This window comes from Hypomesus transpacificus, chromosome 11 (genome assembly GCF_021917145.1).
Source record: "Hypomesus transpacificus isolate Combined female chromosome 11, fHypTra1, whole genome shotgun sequence".
Lineage (NCBI taxonomy): Eukaryota > Metazoa > Chordata > Actinopteri > Osmeriformes > Osmeridae > Hypomesus > Hypomesus transpacificus.
Window position 1 is genome coordinate 4,031,848 of NC_061070.1, and position 13,964 is coordinate 4,045,811.

Here is a 13,964-nt window from a genome sequence, read left to right on the forward strand (position 1 = left end):
GCTAACGTTACCTCAGCACCTGCTGCATCTTCGGAACACTCGGCCTCAACTAAACGTTGTTCTTCTGTGGAATCACTGGGTGGGAGATGATCCTTTGTTCTGGTAGTGAGTGCTAGCTGCAACAGCATTTTTATTCGGTACCTCTTCTTCATCTCTTAGTGCCAACTTTTTGGATGTGAACCCAAAGTGTGTGAATGATACACTCTGCTTTCGATTGCTGGCCTTTGACTTCTCAAGCTTTGATTTGGCGCACATCGCTAACTATACGTACACAGGACTGGCTGGCTCCGCTTGGCCCAAAAAATTGTACTGGACATGGTGAGATTAAAAACATTTTTGTGACCATTAGTGACAATATTAATTTATTACGAAAAAAATTGAGACCCCCTTCAAATTTTGCTTTTGAGGCTTTCAGGGGGGCTCATGGGGTAATCAGGGGGGTCGAGCCCCCCCCCCCCGTATTTCGCACAATGCCACTGAGGTTCAACAGTGTGATCCTACCTAATGAACCATCAATAAGAATGTTGCACACAGAGAGGAGGATCCAGACCATAATGTGCTGTCTGTCACACAAGTTTGTTGCGTCACCACTCTCCAGGTGGAATATAGGGCAGGCTTAAATCGTATCCATGGTAGCAATGATCAACACTTTGATCGTACAAATACATGCACACACACCTTGTTTTCAGACAAGCTTTGAGCTCCTGTCACAGTCTGAATTCAACAGCAAGCCTGAAAGGCTTGAGTGACAGCACCAAGGTGCTTTGCAGAACAGCTGCGGTGAGGTGAAGCAGTAGGCATAGAGGGAAGCCAAACCAGGCTCTCTTGCGGAGGGGAAACAGATGCGATTTCACACCTGAAGAAGAGAAACCTTATCGGATGGGTTTATCTGCAATTATGGCTGAACCTGATGAGGAGAGGGGAAGGTGAGGGGGATTGGTGTGCTGGCGGGGGCATAGAATGAGAGAGAGAGAGAGAGAGAGAGAGAGAGAGAGGGGCAGACAGCATTGCTTGTGTCTGCAGCTCTCTGAAGGAAAGAGACAGAGAGGTGGGATGAGCAGGGAATCCTCAAGAGACAAAATCCTGTCCTTTGATCTTAGGTGAGGCTCCAGGTCTGGATAACACACACACACTTACTAGCATGCACACACAAACAGAAACACACACATACACATAGACACACACCCTCACACACACAAACATACACCCACACTAAGGATGCCAAGCTCCACACACTGCTCCACACTGTCCAGTACACTGCTAACTTCAGGGATGGCAGAATCCGCTGGTAAAGATTACATACATCAGACCTACAGACACCCCTGTGTACGCTGTGATCACAGCTTGTATTAAAGACTGAGTGTTATTGTCCTTATCTCCCCTGTGAGTGTACTGCCCACCTGTGGATGTTGGGGGTATTACACTGTGTTTGTGCGACTGGGTGTGCACCGTGTGAATGGGGATACAGACAGACAACAGCATCTGAAAACAGCCGTGTGTTAAGGGCCATGAAGCGGATTAATAAAGCGGTGTAATGTGAGAGCTAATTCTGTTTACTCTGGGAAGTACTGTTTGGGTCATTGAGACAGACATTACAGCTAAATGGACTGGGGCAGGAGCAGCCAATGGTAAATGATCTGCTGGGAGCTCAGGCCAGTGAAGCAGGACGACCATTACGAGAAGGCCAATCAGAGTTCAGAGTCAGACTAATGTCATGACAGCTGCGACAGCCTGTCAATTATTTTCTCTAATGACATCAAATGCTTCCCAGAATAATCGGAATAATTTGATTCTCTGTAGGTTAGGGATGGGTTAAGGTGTGGATATAACTTTCTGTTCAACATGTCAGTTTAACCTATTTTTTCTTTACCAATTTAAATTGATCCTTTTCTCCTCTCCCCTTTGCTTTTCTTTTCTCCTCTCTTCTCCTCTGCTCTTCTCCCCCTTCACTCTCCTCCTCCCTCTTTTCACTTCCCCTTTCCTTCCTTCTCCTATTCTCTTTTTTTCTCTTCCCCCCTCCCCTCTCATCTGCTCTCTATTCCTCTCCATCTTCTCTCTTCTTTAGACCACCAGTATTGAGACAGCTTGAGAACCACTACACTACCATTCTAACTCATAATACAGTGCCATTCTAACTTATTATACACTCATTATACATACACTCAGTCTTTAGACATGAGCGCAGTGACAGTAACTCGCACACTCACGCACACATAAACAACAAGTGCAGAGTAAACTTCAGGGCTTTGTCAATATCCCCACCATCGTCTGTAATTACACAGCCCGGCAACACACTCAGATGCATACCCACACACATACAGATGAATGCACACAGTCGCTCACTCACAAACAGATGCATGCACACACACACACACTCTCACACAGAGACACAGACACCCACAGTCAACACTAATTGCATTGAATCTGTTTAAGTGTGAGGTCATTCATCACAATAATGTATCTGTAAATAATCCAGACCTATTATTCTAAAACCCATTTCACACTCAGGGGCCAGTTATTGAGTACTAAATATAGAGCAATTAGTACCTCAGACATCATCTATGACACCACTTGCTCCTGAATAAAATCTGAATAAAAAATGTGCACAAACACTTTCATACTTTTAAATGCACACAAAAAAGTTGAAGAGAAATCGTTAGTTACGACACTAACATAAGTGAAGATTTCTATCTGAAATGTCTATTTCTTTGTAAATTCATAATGACAAGGACATAGTGGAAGTTGGTAGGGAGAGGGTGTGGGGGGTGGTTTGAGAAAAACACCCTCAATGCGCCACTGAGCACTTTCCATTGAAACCAAAGGGGTGCCATCTTGAAACAGCTTTGATTCTTGGTATACTTAATAGGTCTGTCTATGCCTCCTTCTCTTCGTCTTCCACCACCTCCTGTGCACCAGTAAGATGCTGGAAAGATGTGGTGACTAAAGAAAGCTCAATGTTGCCCTCTTCTGGCAAAACCTTTTCTATAATATTGAATGATCTGTGTTGTGGAAGTCATACACTTGTTTGCCACCAGTTGGAACAATACACACCTCTTTACACACACAGACACACACACACCTTGTCTCAAACATTTCATTGTCCAGATGTCACTGCCACTCTGAATATTGGATTTTCTTTTTTTGGATGACATACACACACATGCACATACTTACATATCACAGAATACCAATAAGGAAATGTAATACGTTTTTCATGAAACCATGATTGACATTGACTTAATTTACATGTGGGGGTTGGATATGATTGCTACAAACCAGTGTTCCTATAGAGAATGTGTGCAGTGCCTTTTGTGTTATGTGTTCTGTTTTTATTATTGTTTCTAGTCTTAGTCAGTTACTGAACATCTCTTTATTAGTGCAAATTTTGTTTATTTTATTAATCAAATAAAATTCTCTCTCAATTTTCAATTAAATTCTATCCTTTTTTGGCATGAGTTAGTGAACATTGTTGCTAAATCCATATAAGATTGAACATATCAAAATGATAATACATTTAGGTTTGTTAAAATAAAGACAAATAATAGTAATTATAACAGCAATTAATTACAACTCCCACTGTTGCTACATTTTCACCCAAAATGCTGCATGTCTTTGCCTTGTCAAATTAATTAAACCCTATAATTTTAGAAGCAAATTGTGGGAAGTAACATTTTATAGTATTTTTTTACATTTTGGCAATGTAGGAGTTTCAATTTCATCTGAACTACAGTGTCTACACATCCTTTGTTCTTCAGCCAACCGTGTCTTTTTTGGTGACCTTTGTCTATTGCCAGGGTATGGGCACTGACTCTGTACATCGTTAAGATATTTATTTTCTTGAAGTTTTTACGTTTAAGTAGCCTGACGTTGTCATACTCATAATTCTAGTCAGAATATGAGTCTGAATATGAGTCTGAGTCTGATGTGACTACGGGGCGTGTTTCAACCGAACTCGTAAAACAAATGCCTCTTTGCTCAATTGGATAGACCTACAACCATATCAGAGCAACGTAATATGTTGTTTGTTGAAAACAAATTTAACCTAAGGGCTCTTTCGTGACGTTGTTGATTACGTTCCTGTTGATCATTTGTCCATCATCGTATAAAGTCCGCCCTGGCAATTTCATTGGTCCGTCCAGATCTTAGTAGGTCTATCCAATTGAGCGAAGAGGCATTTGTTTTACGAGTTCGGTTGAAACACGCCCCGTAGTCACATCCCAACGGAGAGTTTTCAGACTCATATTCTGACTAGAATTATGAGTATGACAACGTCAGGCTACTCCAGACGCAACTTCCCGACCCAATTTTTTTGTGGGCGGGGAGAAGTTGGGCTGGCAGCCAGGCTAACATTTAAGATGTTCAGCTAATTAAATTTATATATTTTGGGGGGCATTTCTGGGTAGGCCAAGTACAGTGTTACAAAATTCTAAATGTAAAATTTCAGTTGGACTTTTGTCCCATGCTATAGGAAGTGTATAGGGCCCTCACAATTTCACTGCCATTGAGTCAAATATTTTAGTCACAAATCTGAGGGAAGGATTATAAATACATATAGATTTCTTAATAGCATAGAATGCTCTTCTTTAAAGGGGCAATTGACTGCAAAACCGATTTTACCTTGTCATAGTTGAATAACGACAGTTCGGTGGGTAAACTGAACATACCGTGAATATCAAAGTCCATTGACACCTCTTTCCTATTCAAATCTCAAAAAGAAAAAATGTGGCTGTAAAACGCTAGCTTTTCAACAAAGCCACCGGTCCTACGTAGGACCGGTGATCGCCCTCTTATTGGCTCTTGTCTGTACCTTTGTCACGCCCCAGAATTTACATCCAGACCAGCCCGAGGTAGCGTCTATCTCCGATACTAGTTCAGCTGCGAGCTGCTCTGTGTAGGCTACTTATAAGGAATTACAAAGAAGAAAGTTTTGAATTATAACAAGGATATCGAAAATGGACCACGGTCGTAAATGCTGTGTTCCAGGCTGTACAGGGAAGGCTAACACTCACAGTCTTCCCAAGGAGCCAAACATTCAACAGGCATGGCTGCTGTTGTCTATGAGAAGATCCTGGCGAAGTTCGACACTCAATCATTCATTTGCTCTGAACATTTCACCCAAGACAGTTTTGACAACCTTGGACAATTTCAAGCAGGATTTGTTAGGAAGCTGAACCTGGAAAGAGGTGCTGTTCCGACCGTATGCTCATTGCAACCGCAAGCTATAAAGACAGTATGATGTTGTGCTAACAGTTATTAGCAATGCTAACGTTTCCTGTGTATAGCATACCAGGTAGAATGCTAAATACGTTTCTACACACATCAAATGACTCTAGCTAGACTAGCTGTAGTAGTCGGCATTAGAAGGGAAGCTTCCGAAAAAATAGCCAGAAAACGAACAGCAATCTGGCTTATTGCTAACGCCTGTCTAAATAATCTATTTGAAAGAACTGGAGAAAGGCAGGTTATAGATACAGGATACATTAGCATTGCTAGTAACTGTTACTAGTAACACCTAGACTCTAAGCATGTAAACAAGTTTAGCTTGCTAGTTAACGCAAGAGCATAGGTAGAATGTGTGATAATTTAGCCTAGTTTATTGGCAATGGGGCTTACGTTGATTCATGTTCCTGACTGTGTTTCATTCAAATAAATAACCTGTGTAATGAAAATCTACAATCCAAGATGCATGTTTGTCCAGATCTTTGTCATGTTATTTTACAGCAAGATATCTAGAGCTAGCCTAGCTAGCTAACTGAAGCCGAGTAGAATCACGATATGGGTTGGTTGCTAAGCTGTAGCCTAACGTTCTACCCACCTAACCTAAGTCAATCCAGTTTGCTTCAACAACAGAAGTGGAAACAAGTAATGTTATCATTTCAAATGATATATAGTCAATCTGTTGAAAACAGTGTTGTGTAGAAACAATAGATTTATTTGCGCGTTTTTATTTCAAGTCTCCAACTTCGGTGTTTCAGCGAGTGCTGCTGTTGGCCGTGTTGCGTTTTTGCTCCCAGCTTCACTCGTTGATAACCAACCAATCAGCGCGCAGCTTATCTAAATATTAATGAGCATACCATAAAAGGAGAAAAGCTTTAGTTTTTTCCCGGGAACATTTCAGAGGATCTGTCAGAGGGCATAGAACAGCACCCGGGCCATTTTCAACCCAACCAATGTTACATACCCTATTCGGAGACCTTAAGGAACAGTGTGAAATACGACCCCAAAAACCCAGTCAATTGCCCCTTTAAGTACTCTCTCACTTACTCACTCTTTCTCTCAATTCAATTCAATGTGCTTTATTGGCATGAATCTTCAGGTGGCACATTGTTTTGGCAACAATGTTCCCAAAGCGGTCCACAGTAAAGGTACAACATATGAATTTATAAACATATCATCAAACTTAATATCATAAATCACAAACAAGCAGTATATAATAATGCCAATTACATTGGCATCTCTCTCCCTCTCTCAAAGCCAGTTCTGGACAGCTACAATCTGTTACAACAATGTAATGAAATTAGACAATAGAAGCTCTTTCTACCCCACTTACGTTATTGGGATCACAAGTTTGCATCAAATGAATTGAAGCTGAAAACGGGAAAAAGCGACACCAGCACTTTTGCCTTCGTGAAAACAAAACCACGCCCTTTCTACAAACCCCTCCCCTTTCAAATTCTCGGTATCCGGAAATTAGCAAACTCGTGATGTCAGGAGTCTTCTTTACCAAGTAGCTATGGGGATGACCAAATTGTATTCCAAAACTGAAAATATAACTGAAAGTATCTCTACTTTGTCAGCTAGCTTTATAGCAAGTTTTTAATCGACAGATATGGAACCTGCAACACGGACGGTGATTTTGACAGCCAGCATGGATTACTAAACCTGCTTTTGGGGCGCTGGAGATGCCAGCGGTCCAGCTCCTTTCCGAGGTCCGAGTTGAGATTCGCCCCTAGGCTAGATACGCTAACGGTAGCTATGTTTCCTTAGCTAGCGAACGGATGGTATTTTGCTATCATCTGTTTGCTTATCACATCTACCAAGCTTTGTAGACATGACGCAACTTGTGTTAGAGCAGGTGACTGACTTTGGGGACTTTACAAGAGGAACGGATTTAACCGAGTTCCTAAAACCAACTAAATCTAATGGTTGTTGGAATAACAGTCTGTCAGATGTTCGTGTCAGCCCTGACGGACGTCACATTCACATCATCCTCCGGAGACCTAAAGTCGGTCTCATGACTTACGACAAGTATCAAAGACCTCAGCTGATCCAGAGCCAAAAGCATTTGGATTTAGGCCTTACACGGACTTCGCCGATTGTGGATGTTGTGTATTTGGACTACAGCAGAAAGAGAGACGGGGGAGTTGTAGCAGTGGTCTTCGAGAATGGAAAAGCGGACTTCTGGAAATTCCTGGAGTGCAAAGGGGGCTGGCATCTCCTGCAGACATCGGACTTGTGCAACAGCCCCCGGGCTAAAGTGGTGTCAGTCTCCGCCTGCTCTAACTTCATCGTCTGGTGCGAAGAGAGGCCCCCTTCGGAAAGCTCTTCGACCTTCAACGCCACAAGGAGCAACTTCAGGTACTGCATATGTAAACGTTCTTACGAGGTGGATGAAGGTGCTGTAAATTTGGGGGGGGTGAAAATTTCTCTTCATAACAACCCGTGTTACCAGTTGGTCAGCACCAATGACAATGTATACCTGCTTCCGAACTGCACGGCGAAATGCACTGCTCCCAGCATCTCGAAATTCTTCCTGTCTTGGTTCCCACAACATGACACGTTTAGGGTTAGCACCACGTGCAAAGGAACACTTCTGAGAAAAGACTGTCCTTTACCAAAAGAATCAGACTTCAAGAGATTGATAATGGACTGTGTCGGCTATTTATCGTCTCTCAACCCGCCCGAGATCTATGGCTTCTCTCCTACCGGTTGTGGGGGATTGTTGCTGTTGCTCAGCACTGGCAGGGTTTGCCTGCTCCAGAGAGATGGGGTTATGAGGGAAGTCTATAAACTAGCAGACAACTGCCTGGCCAATAGTGACACCCACAACAGCCTAAACCTCTACCAGGACACGCTGGCTCTCACGGTAGGCAGGACCCTGTATTTGATTGACACAAAGTGTGGCAGGGAGTTGGAGAAGATCGCACTGAGGAGGGAGGGGCTACTGTACATCAACCAGGGAGACAAGCATGCCCCACACTTCCTATCGGAGACTGGGCTGTTTGTAGTGATGCTCCGGGAGTCGAACCCCCCCAAGGGTCCTGACGCCGACCCTAGGCAGAGGCCCTCTTCCCTGGGTGCGGTGGAGAGCATCCGCCCCGGGGCCCTCCTGGTGGAGGCCGTGTTTGAGGAGGCCTGTAGCTACTATCAGCAAAGGAGTCTTGGCAGCACCCAGCTGACCGTAGAAAAGCTGAAGAAAGGTGGCATGTTTCAGGCGCCCACCTCCCTGGCTTCCATCCTCAGGGACTACCTCCATGGAGGGGCTGGAGGCGGGGGCCAGGAGGCAGCAGAGGCACCCTGGGGGACTGGAGGAGTAGGCGGAGGAGGGCAGGACAAGCTGCGTGTCTCCCTGGACGCAGAGCTCAAGGCTCTGGTCTCCCTGGAGGAGGTGAAGAGGAGCGTGGTGAGGGGCAGCGAGGAGGAGGTCGAGGTGCTGTTGGAGACCCTGGTGCAGCAGGAGGTGGGGAGACTGCTCTCCTCCCCGGAGCTGGACAGAGACGCTCTCCTCTACCTCAACTCCATCTTCAGCCTGTTCCCACGCCAGGCCTGGAAGGCCACGCAGTCCGCCCTGCAGCTATGCTGCAACGGAGAGGGCTCTCTGTCCTGTAGGGCGCCCCCGGAGGTCTGGAAGACCATGCTAACCCCCCTCCAGAACCCCAGCACACCTGCCAACCTGCCCTGTGCCAACGGCCAGCCAGGTCTTAAACCCAACCTCTCTCGCTCAAACCTTAAACTGAGCCCCAGCCCTAAGCCTCCCGCAGCCAACCTCACCCTGGCCGTGTTCGAGCTCCTGTGCCGGTCGGTCTTCCTCTTCCAGCCCAGCTGGCTCCCCAGGTTCCTGGAGCTGGCCTTGCAGCAGCAGGGCTCCGCCGGGCTGGGCCTGGGCCTGGCCTCCTCCTCCTGGAGCTACTCAGGAGCTGGGAGAGGGGCAGAGAGCGGGGAGAGCGTGCCCCTCTACAAACGGGCCCTGTCGGTGCTGCCCTCCTCTGAGAAAGACCAGGACCTGGAGGTGGACCTGCTCCTGGTCAGCGGGCGTCCCAACGCCGTCCTCCAGGCCCTGCGGATCCTGATGGGCCGGCGCCAGTGGGAGCGCGTCACCCAGGTGGCCCAGAGGTTCTGCCGGCAGAGCCCACTGCTCAACAAGGAGATCTTTTGTATCCTGCTGTGTGAGGTGGCCCAGCATCGAGACCTGGACCCCTACCTGGACCTGCTCTGGGCCCTGTGTCCTGAGGACCTCACGGTCACCTCCATCCTCAACATGGTCCTGAAGAACATCCCTTCTTCCTCCTCCTCGACCTCCACCCCTTTCTCCTCCTCCTCCTCCACCACCCCTCCCCCCCTCTCCTCCCCCGCCCCCGCCCAGAGCAGCCAGGTGACCGTGGGGCTGTTGAAGCCCCTGCTCTCCAGGGTTCTCCAGAGAGAGACCAAGCCCAGTCAGAGGTACGCGGACATCCTCCAGTCCCCCAGCTTCCCCCCGCCCCCGCCCCCCCGCCAGGAGAAGGGGCAACCCAGGGCCACTACGATGCCTGCGTTGCTGGACCAGCCGCAGCCTCAGGAACCTCACGATGATCTGTACAGCAACATGCCTGCTGCCCTGCTGGACCTGCCGTCTGATCCCCCCACACACAGGACCATGGTGGGGGGGAGGATGACGTCACCGCCTAACCCTGTCTAGCACACATGCACACAGACACACACACACACACGGACATAATATACACACATAATGCGCACACAGATAGACCTATCATCAGACCACGGACCTATCATCTACACACAGAAACACACTCATAATATCAGAGTGATGATGTGTCCAGAATGCAGAAACGGTAGTTCCATGTGACCCTGGGCATTGTTTGCTAGAGACAGTAGGACTGGAAGATACTGTGATTGATGTGAAGTGCTAAAGCTATTAACAACCAAAGCACAAAGAGAAAATAATGTACATTTGTTGTTCTTTATCGACAGGAGTTGGGATTTGTAACATAGTAAAAATTGTAATAACAGAGCTACAATAATATAATCTGCATTAATGCAAGTTTTTGAACATGGTTATTAATTAGTCTTGTATAAGCATACCTTACCAGAAAACTCAATGAAAACAGAAGACTCCTGCTAATGGCTGTAGAGTGACTACTAAAGTTTCCATCATTGTACATACCATACAGCAGTCCACAGTAATTTTTTATTGGACCTCCTATTGTGTAAACATGGGATGGTATTTAAGTATTAGTCTATGGCCAGGAATGACATAAAATATAGGTTGTGTGTTTGTGTCAAAGATAATCTAACAGATTGACAGACAGTGAGGATAATATATGTAACAATTATTGTGCATGGGCTAAATCTAGCTATCTATTGGTAGCAACATAATGTCCTTCATCCTATACAGGTTCTTCATGTGGTGTATTATGTGTTCTGTTGGCCAGCTCTGAACCTAGAGTGGTTCCTCTTGGGAGGTTCTTCCCTGCTGTAAGAGGAAGTACGTCCAAGGGCTGCTGTAATAGGATGATATGGCCTTTTCCTGTGTCTGTTCCTGTAAGCAGCATTTCATAGGTAGCCAGCTAACTGGGTTGCCTGGACTCCTTGGTAAAGAATAGCTTTTATTATCTGCCTGCTACCTTGCAAACCTTTAGGTATCTTCAAAGTCGTCTGGGAAGTTAGCTGGCTAACCCTAACCCTTTGTTTTGAAGGCAGTAGAGGCCTATTTGAACCCTTTGTTTGTTGGAGGGGTTAAATATTTACACCTATCGAGGCCACTTCTGGTTTTTGTGTTCCTCATAAAAGCCATTCAGTCGTCAAGATCCAATATTAACCCCCCTCCTTCCCTCCCAACTACCCTTGTCGCTATGAACACAGCCTTGGTACATTACCATGCAGAGACTTATGTTTAGCAGTGGTGCTTGGGAAAGAAGTGTGTGTGTGTGTGTGTGTGTAATGTGTTGTTAAATGTAAAAGAAGTGTTCAAGTGTGAAACCAGTTAATCATTAGTTTTTTGGTTGTGGAGGAATGTCAGCAGTCCCAAACTCAACAGTGTATACCTTTACATGTTCTTCTTATCTGCCTCCTCCTCTCCTATTCTCTCCATCCCGCTATCTCAAGCTCTCATATCTCCCTCTTTACTTTTTGTATCCCTCACCTCTTCTTCCCTTCTTGCTCTTCCTATATGTAGCCTCTCCTCCATTTCTCCTCAGTCCCACCCAGGACATTCCTACCAAACTCCCAAGCGAAGGTGACTCACAGTCCTTCTCCAAATCGAATTCAGGACTAATTCTGTTAGATCCTCATAGGGAGGGGGAAGGGGTGAGGTAGGCAGACTGGCCTTAACCAGACCACGATGCCTCAACTCTTTGTCTCTCTCTTGCACACGGACTCCTCCACACGCACACACACACACTCAAACACATACATACAGCCAGGCACGCTGTAGCAGGTCAGTCTCCCTGCGTGGTCCTGGTGAAGGTAATGACATTAGGGATGTGAGCCTCTCTGTGGTCCTACTCTCTCCATGCCCCTGTGCTCCATGTCCCGGCCCCAGAGAGAAACCACCAAATACAGATCGACCTGGGTAGTTAAGTGTCACCACGTCCTCGCATGATCGGACGGATGACCTTGAGCTTTGATCGCGATGTCTCAGTATTATTTATAGGTGCCTCGGTTGAAAGGCTTCCGCTTTTGTTTGCGAACGTTTCGCTGATGGTTTTATTTCTCTCTCCCTTTATTGATTAATGCCTCGTGTTTTGTACCATAGCAAACCGTTCATCTAATTTATTCCCTCTCATATTTCAGATTGAGATGGTATTTATGGAAAGTCTGTGTCATGAGACCTGGTACTGTCACATAGAGGCCTAAAATGTCACACAACAGCTTGTCATTTACAGACAGGCATGACATTACTGAAGTTGGCAGGCTGTCTATGTGTGTTGAAAGACTGCTTGGGTGTGTGTTTGTGGGGACATCATGTTGGCTCTGAAACAGCTGAATGACAAAGTTTGATATGTCGGTGTCATCTATGTCCCAATATCTCAGTGCCTGCTCACTTGTCCTTAAATACAAACTACTTGCTGTGGTGAATGTGTTCTTAAGAGAAAAGCTAAACTATGTCCCTCCCTGTTCAGTCAGATCTCTTCTTTTGAAGATCCTTTGCCTGGTTTGACAGTGTTGCTGCAGCATGGCCTATCACATTTGGGATATTTATGACTTACAGCATATTATGTAAATACAGCATATTATGTATTAATAAAAATCGCAAAAGTTAAACCTCACTATGGTCCCAGAGTCTTTTTAAACATGAGTCATCTTCTCGGAACTCTAGTGACTCAGTGGGTTATTTCCTTACCAAGGAGTTGGTCATCCGTTTTAGGGTGTTGACAACCAGTGAGAAGTGCATCATTTCATCGTTGCTCTGCATGTGACTGCGCCTCTCCTACACACAGCAGCAATGCTGGTGATTCCAGCTCCACCACAGTCAGCAGATCCCGACTCTGTTACTCATGTGTTCACGGTGTGTGACGACTTCATGGATACGGTGCTTGCATCAGTAGAACACAAAAATACTTGTATAGATTGTATGTAGGTGGTAGGTTATTTTGAATAGTCTCCGACCGAGCTGGAAGACAGTTTTGCTGACTTTCAGGATCCAGCTGAAACACAGACTTTCCCAGACAGACCCATATGAGCCACTGCCCTGGTTGTTACACAGACTTAGCCTAAATCATACATTAACCCAACCATGGGCAAATCCACTTATAGCTACTCACAAAACTGTGTGTGTTTGAGAGAAAGAGTTCCAGTGAAATGATTAGTGTGTGTATGAATGCACTGGCAGTACAGAGCCTGTTGTGCTGTGCTGTGTGTGTGTGTGTGTGTGTGTGTGTCAGAGAACTATGAGAAGAATGTTCAGGTCCTACCCAGGCCACAGAGTAGAGGCAGCATGTTACCCTGATGGCTTCTGGGACGTCAGTGTCACAGGACCTGGGGTGGGGCCGGGCAGGGGGCTGTGTGAGTGTTGGCTTCATGTTGAACAGATGGGTTTCTCAGAGAGGTGTGAGGGTTACAGGAACACAGCTGTGACAAATGAAGGAGGCAATAAGGATAATCCAAGGAAGAGAGAGAGGTAGGGAGAGAGAAAAAAGGGGGGGAAGAAAAAGGTAGTAAGAGAAAGGTGGAGAGAGAAAGGGAGGTAGAAAAAGGGAGCGGGAGGGAGGGAGGGAGAAATATAAGGGGGAGAGGAAGGGAGGGATAGAGAGAAGGAAGGAATGAGAGAGAGAAAGGGGGAAGAAAAAGGGAGAAAGAGCGAGAGAGAAGGAGGCATAGAAAGCGCAAGAGAGAGAAGGAAAAAGGGGGGAGAGAAAGGGCAAGTCAAATCTGCAGTGTCCTGCTGTCGTCAGTGTCAGATTCCATGCTGATAGCCATCTTCCTCCTCTGCATCTCTCTCCCTGTTACACTTCAGCCCCTTCACAGCCATCTGTGCTAAGCAGAAGTGTCTTTGCCAGCATGAAACATCATCCACCATCCAATACCCAAATCAGCTTCTCTTTCCACATCTATCTCTCTCTCTTTCTCTCTCGCTGACTCTCTCTCTATCTCTCTCGCACACACACGCACGCACACACACACATACACACACACAGACACACACATCTTTGCTGTGGAGTGTACAGATTCTTCCACTCATCTTCCGGAGGTCTGTGATGCAGGTGTTGTCGAAATGGCATCCATCGACCTCGTCCGTTTTTAGACTG

The 13,964-nt window shown here is 46.0% G+C and overlaps 1 protein-coding gene across 1 annotated transcript; it reads left to right on the forward strand.

The window, feature by feature from the left end:
• The first annotated feature begins 6,653 nt into the window (after nt 1–6,653).
• Nucleotides 6,654–12,485, forward strand: LOC124474201 (Hermansky-Pudlak syndrome 6 protein homolog). Its single transcript, XM_047030143.1, has one exon. The coding sequence runs from the start codon at nt 7,052–7,054 to the stop codon at nt 9,893–9,895; it is 2,844 nt and encodes a 947-aa protein (XP_046886099.1). The 5' UTR covers nt 6,654–7,051; the 3' UTR covers nt 9,896–12,485.
• The last annotated feature ends 1,479 nt before the right edge of the window (nt 12,486–13,964 follow it).

What these genes read in the sequence shown, in the direction of transcription:
- LOC124474201 (XM_047030143.1), top strand. Translation starts at nt 7,052, where the DNA reads ATGACGCAACTTGTGTTAGAGCAGGTGACTGACTTTGGGGACTTTACA.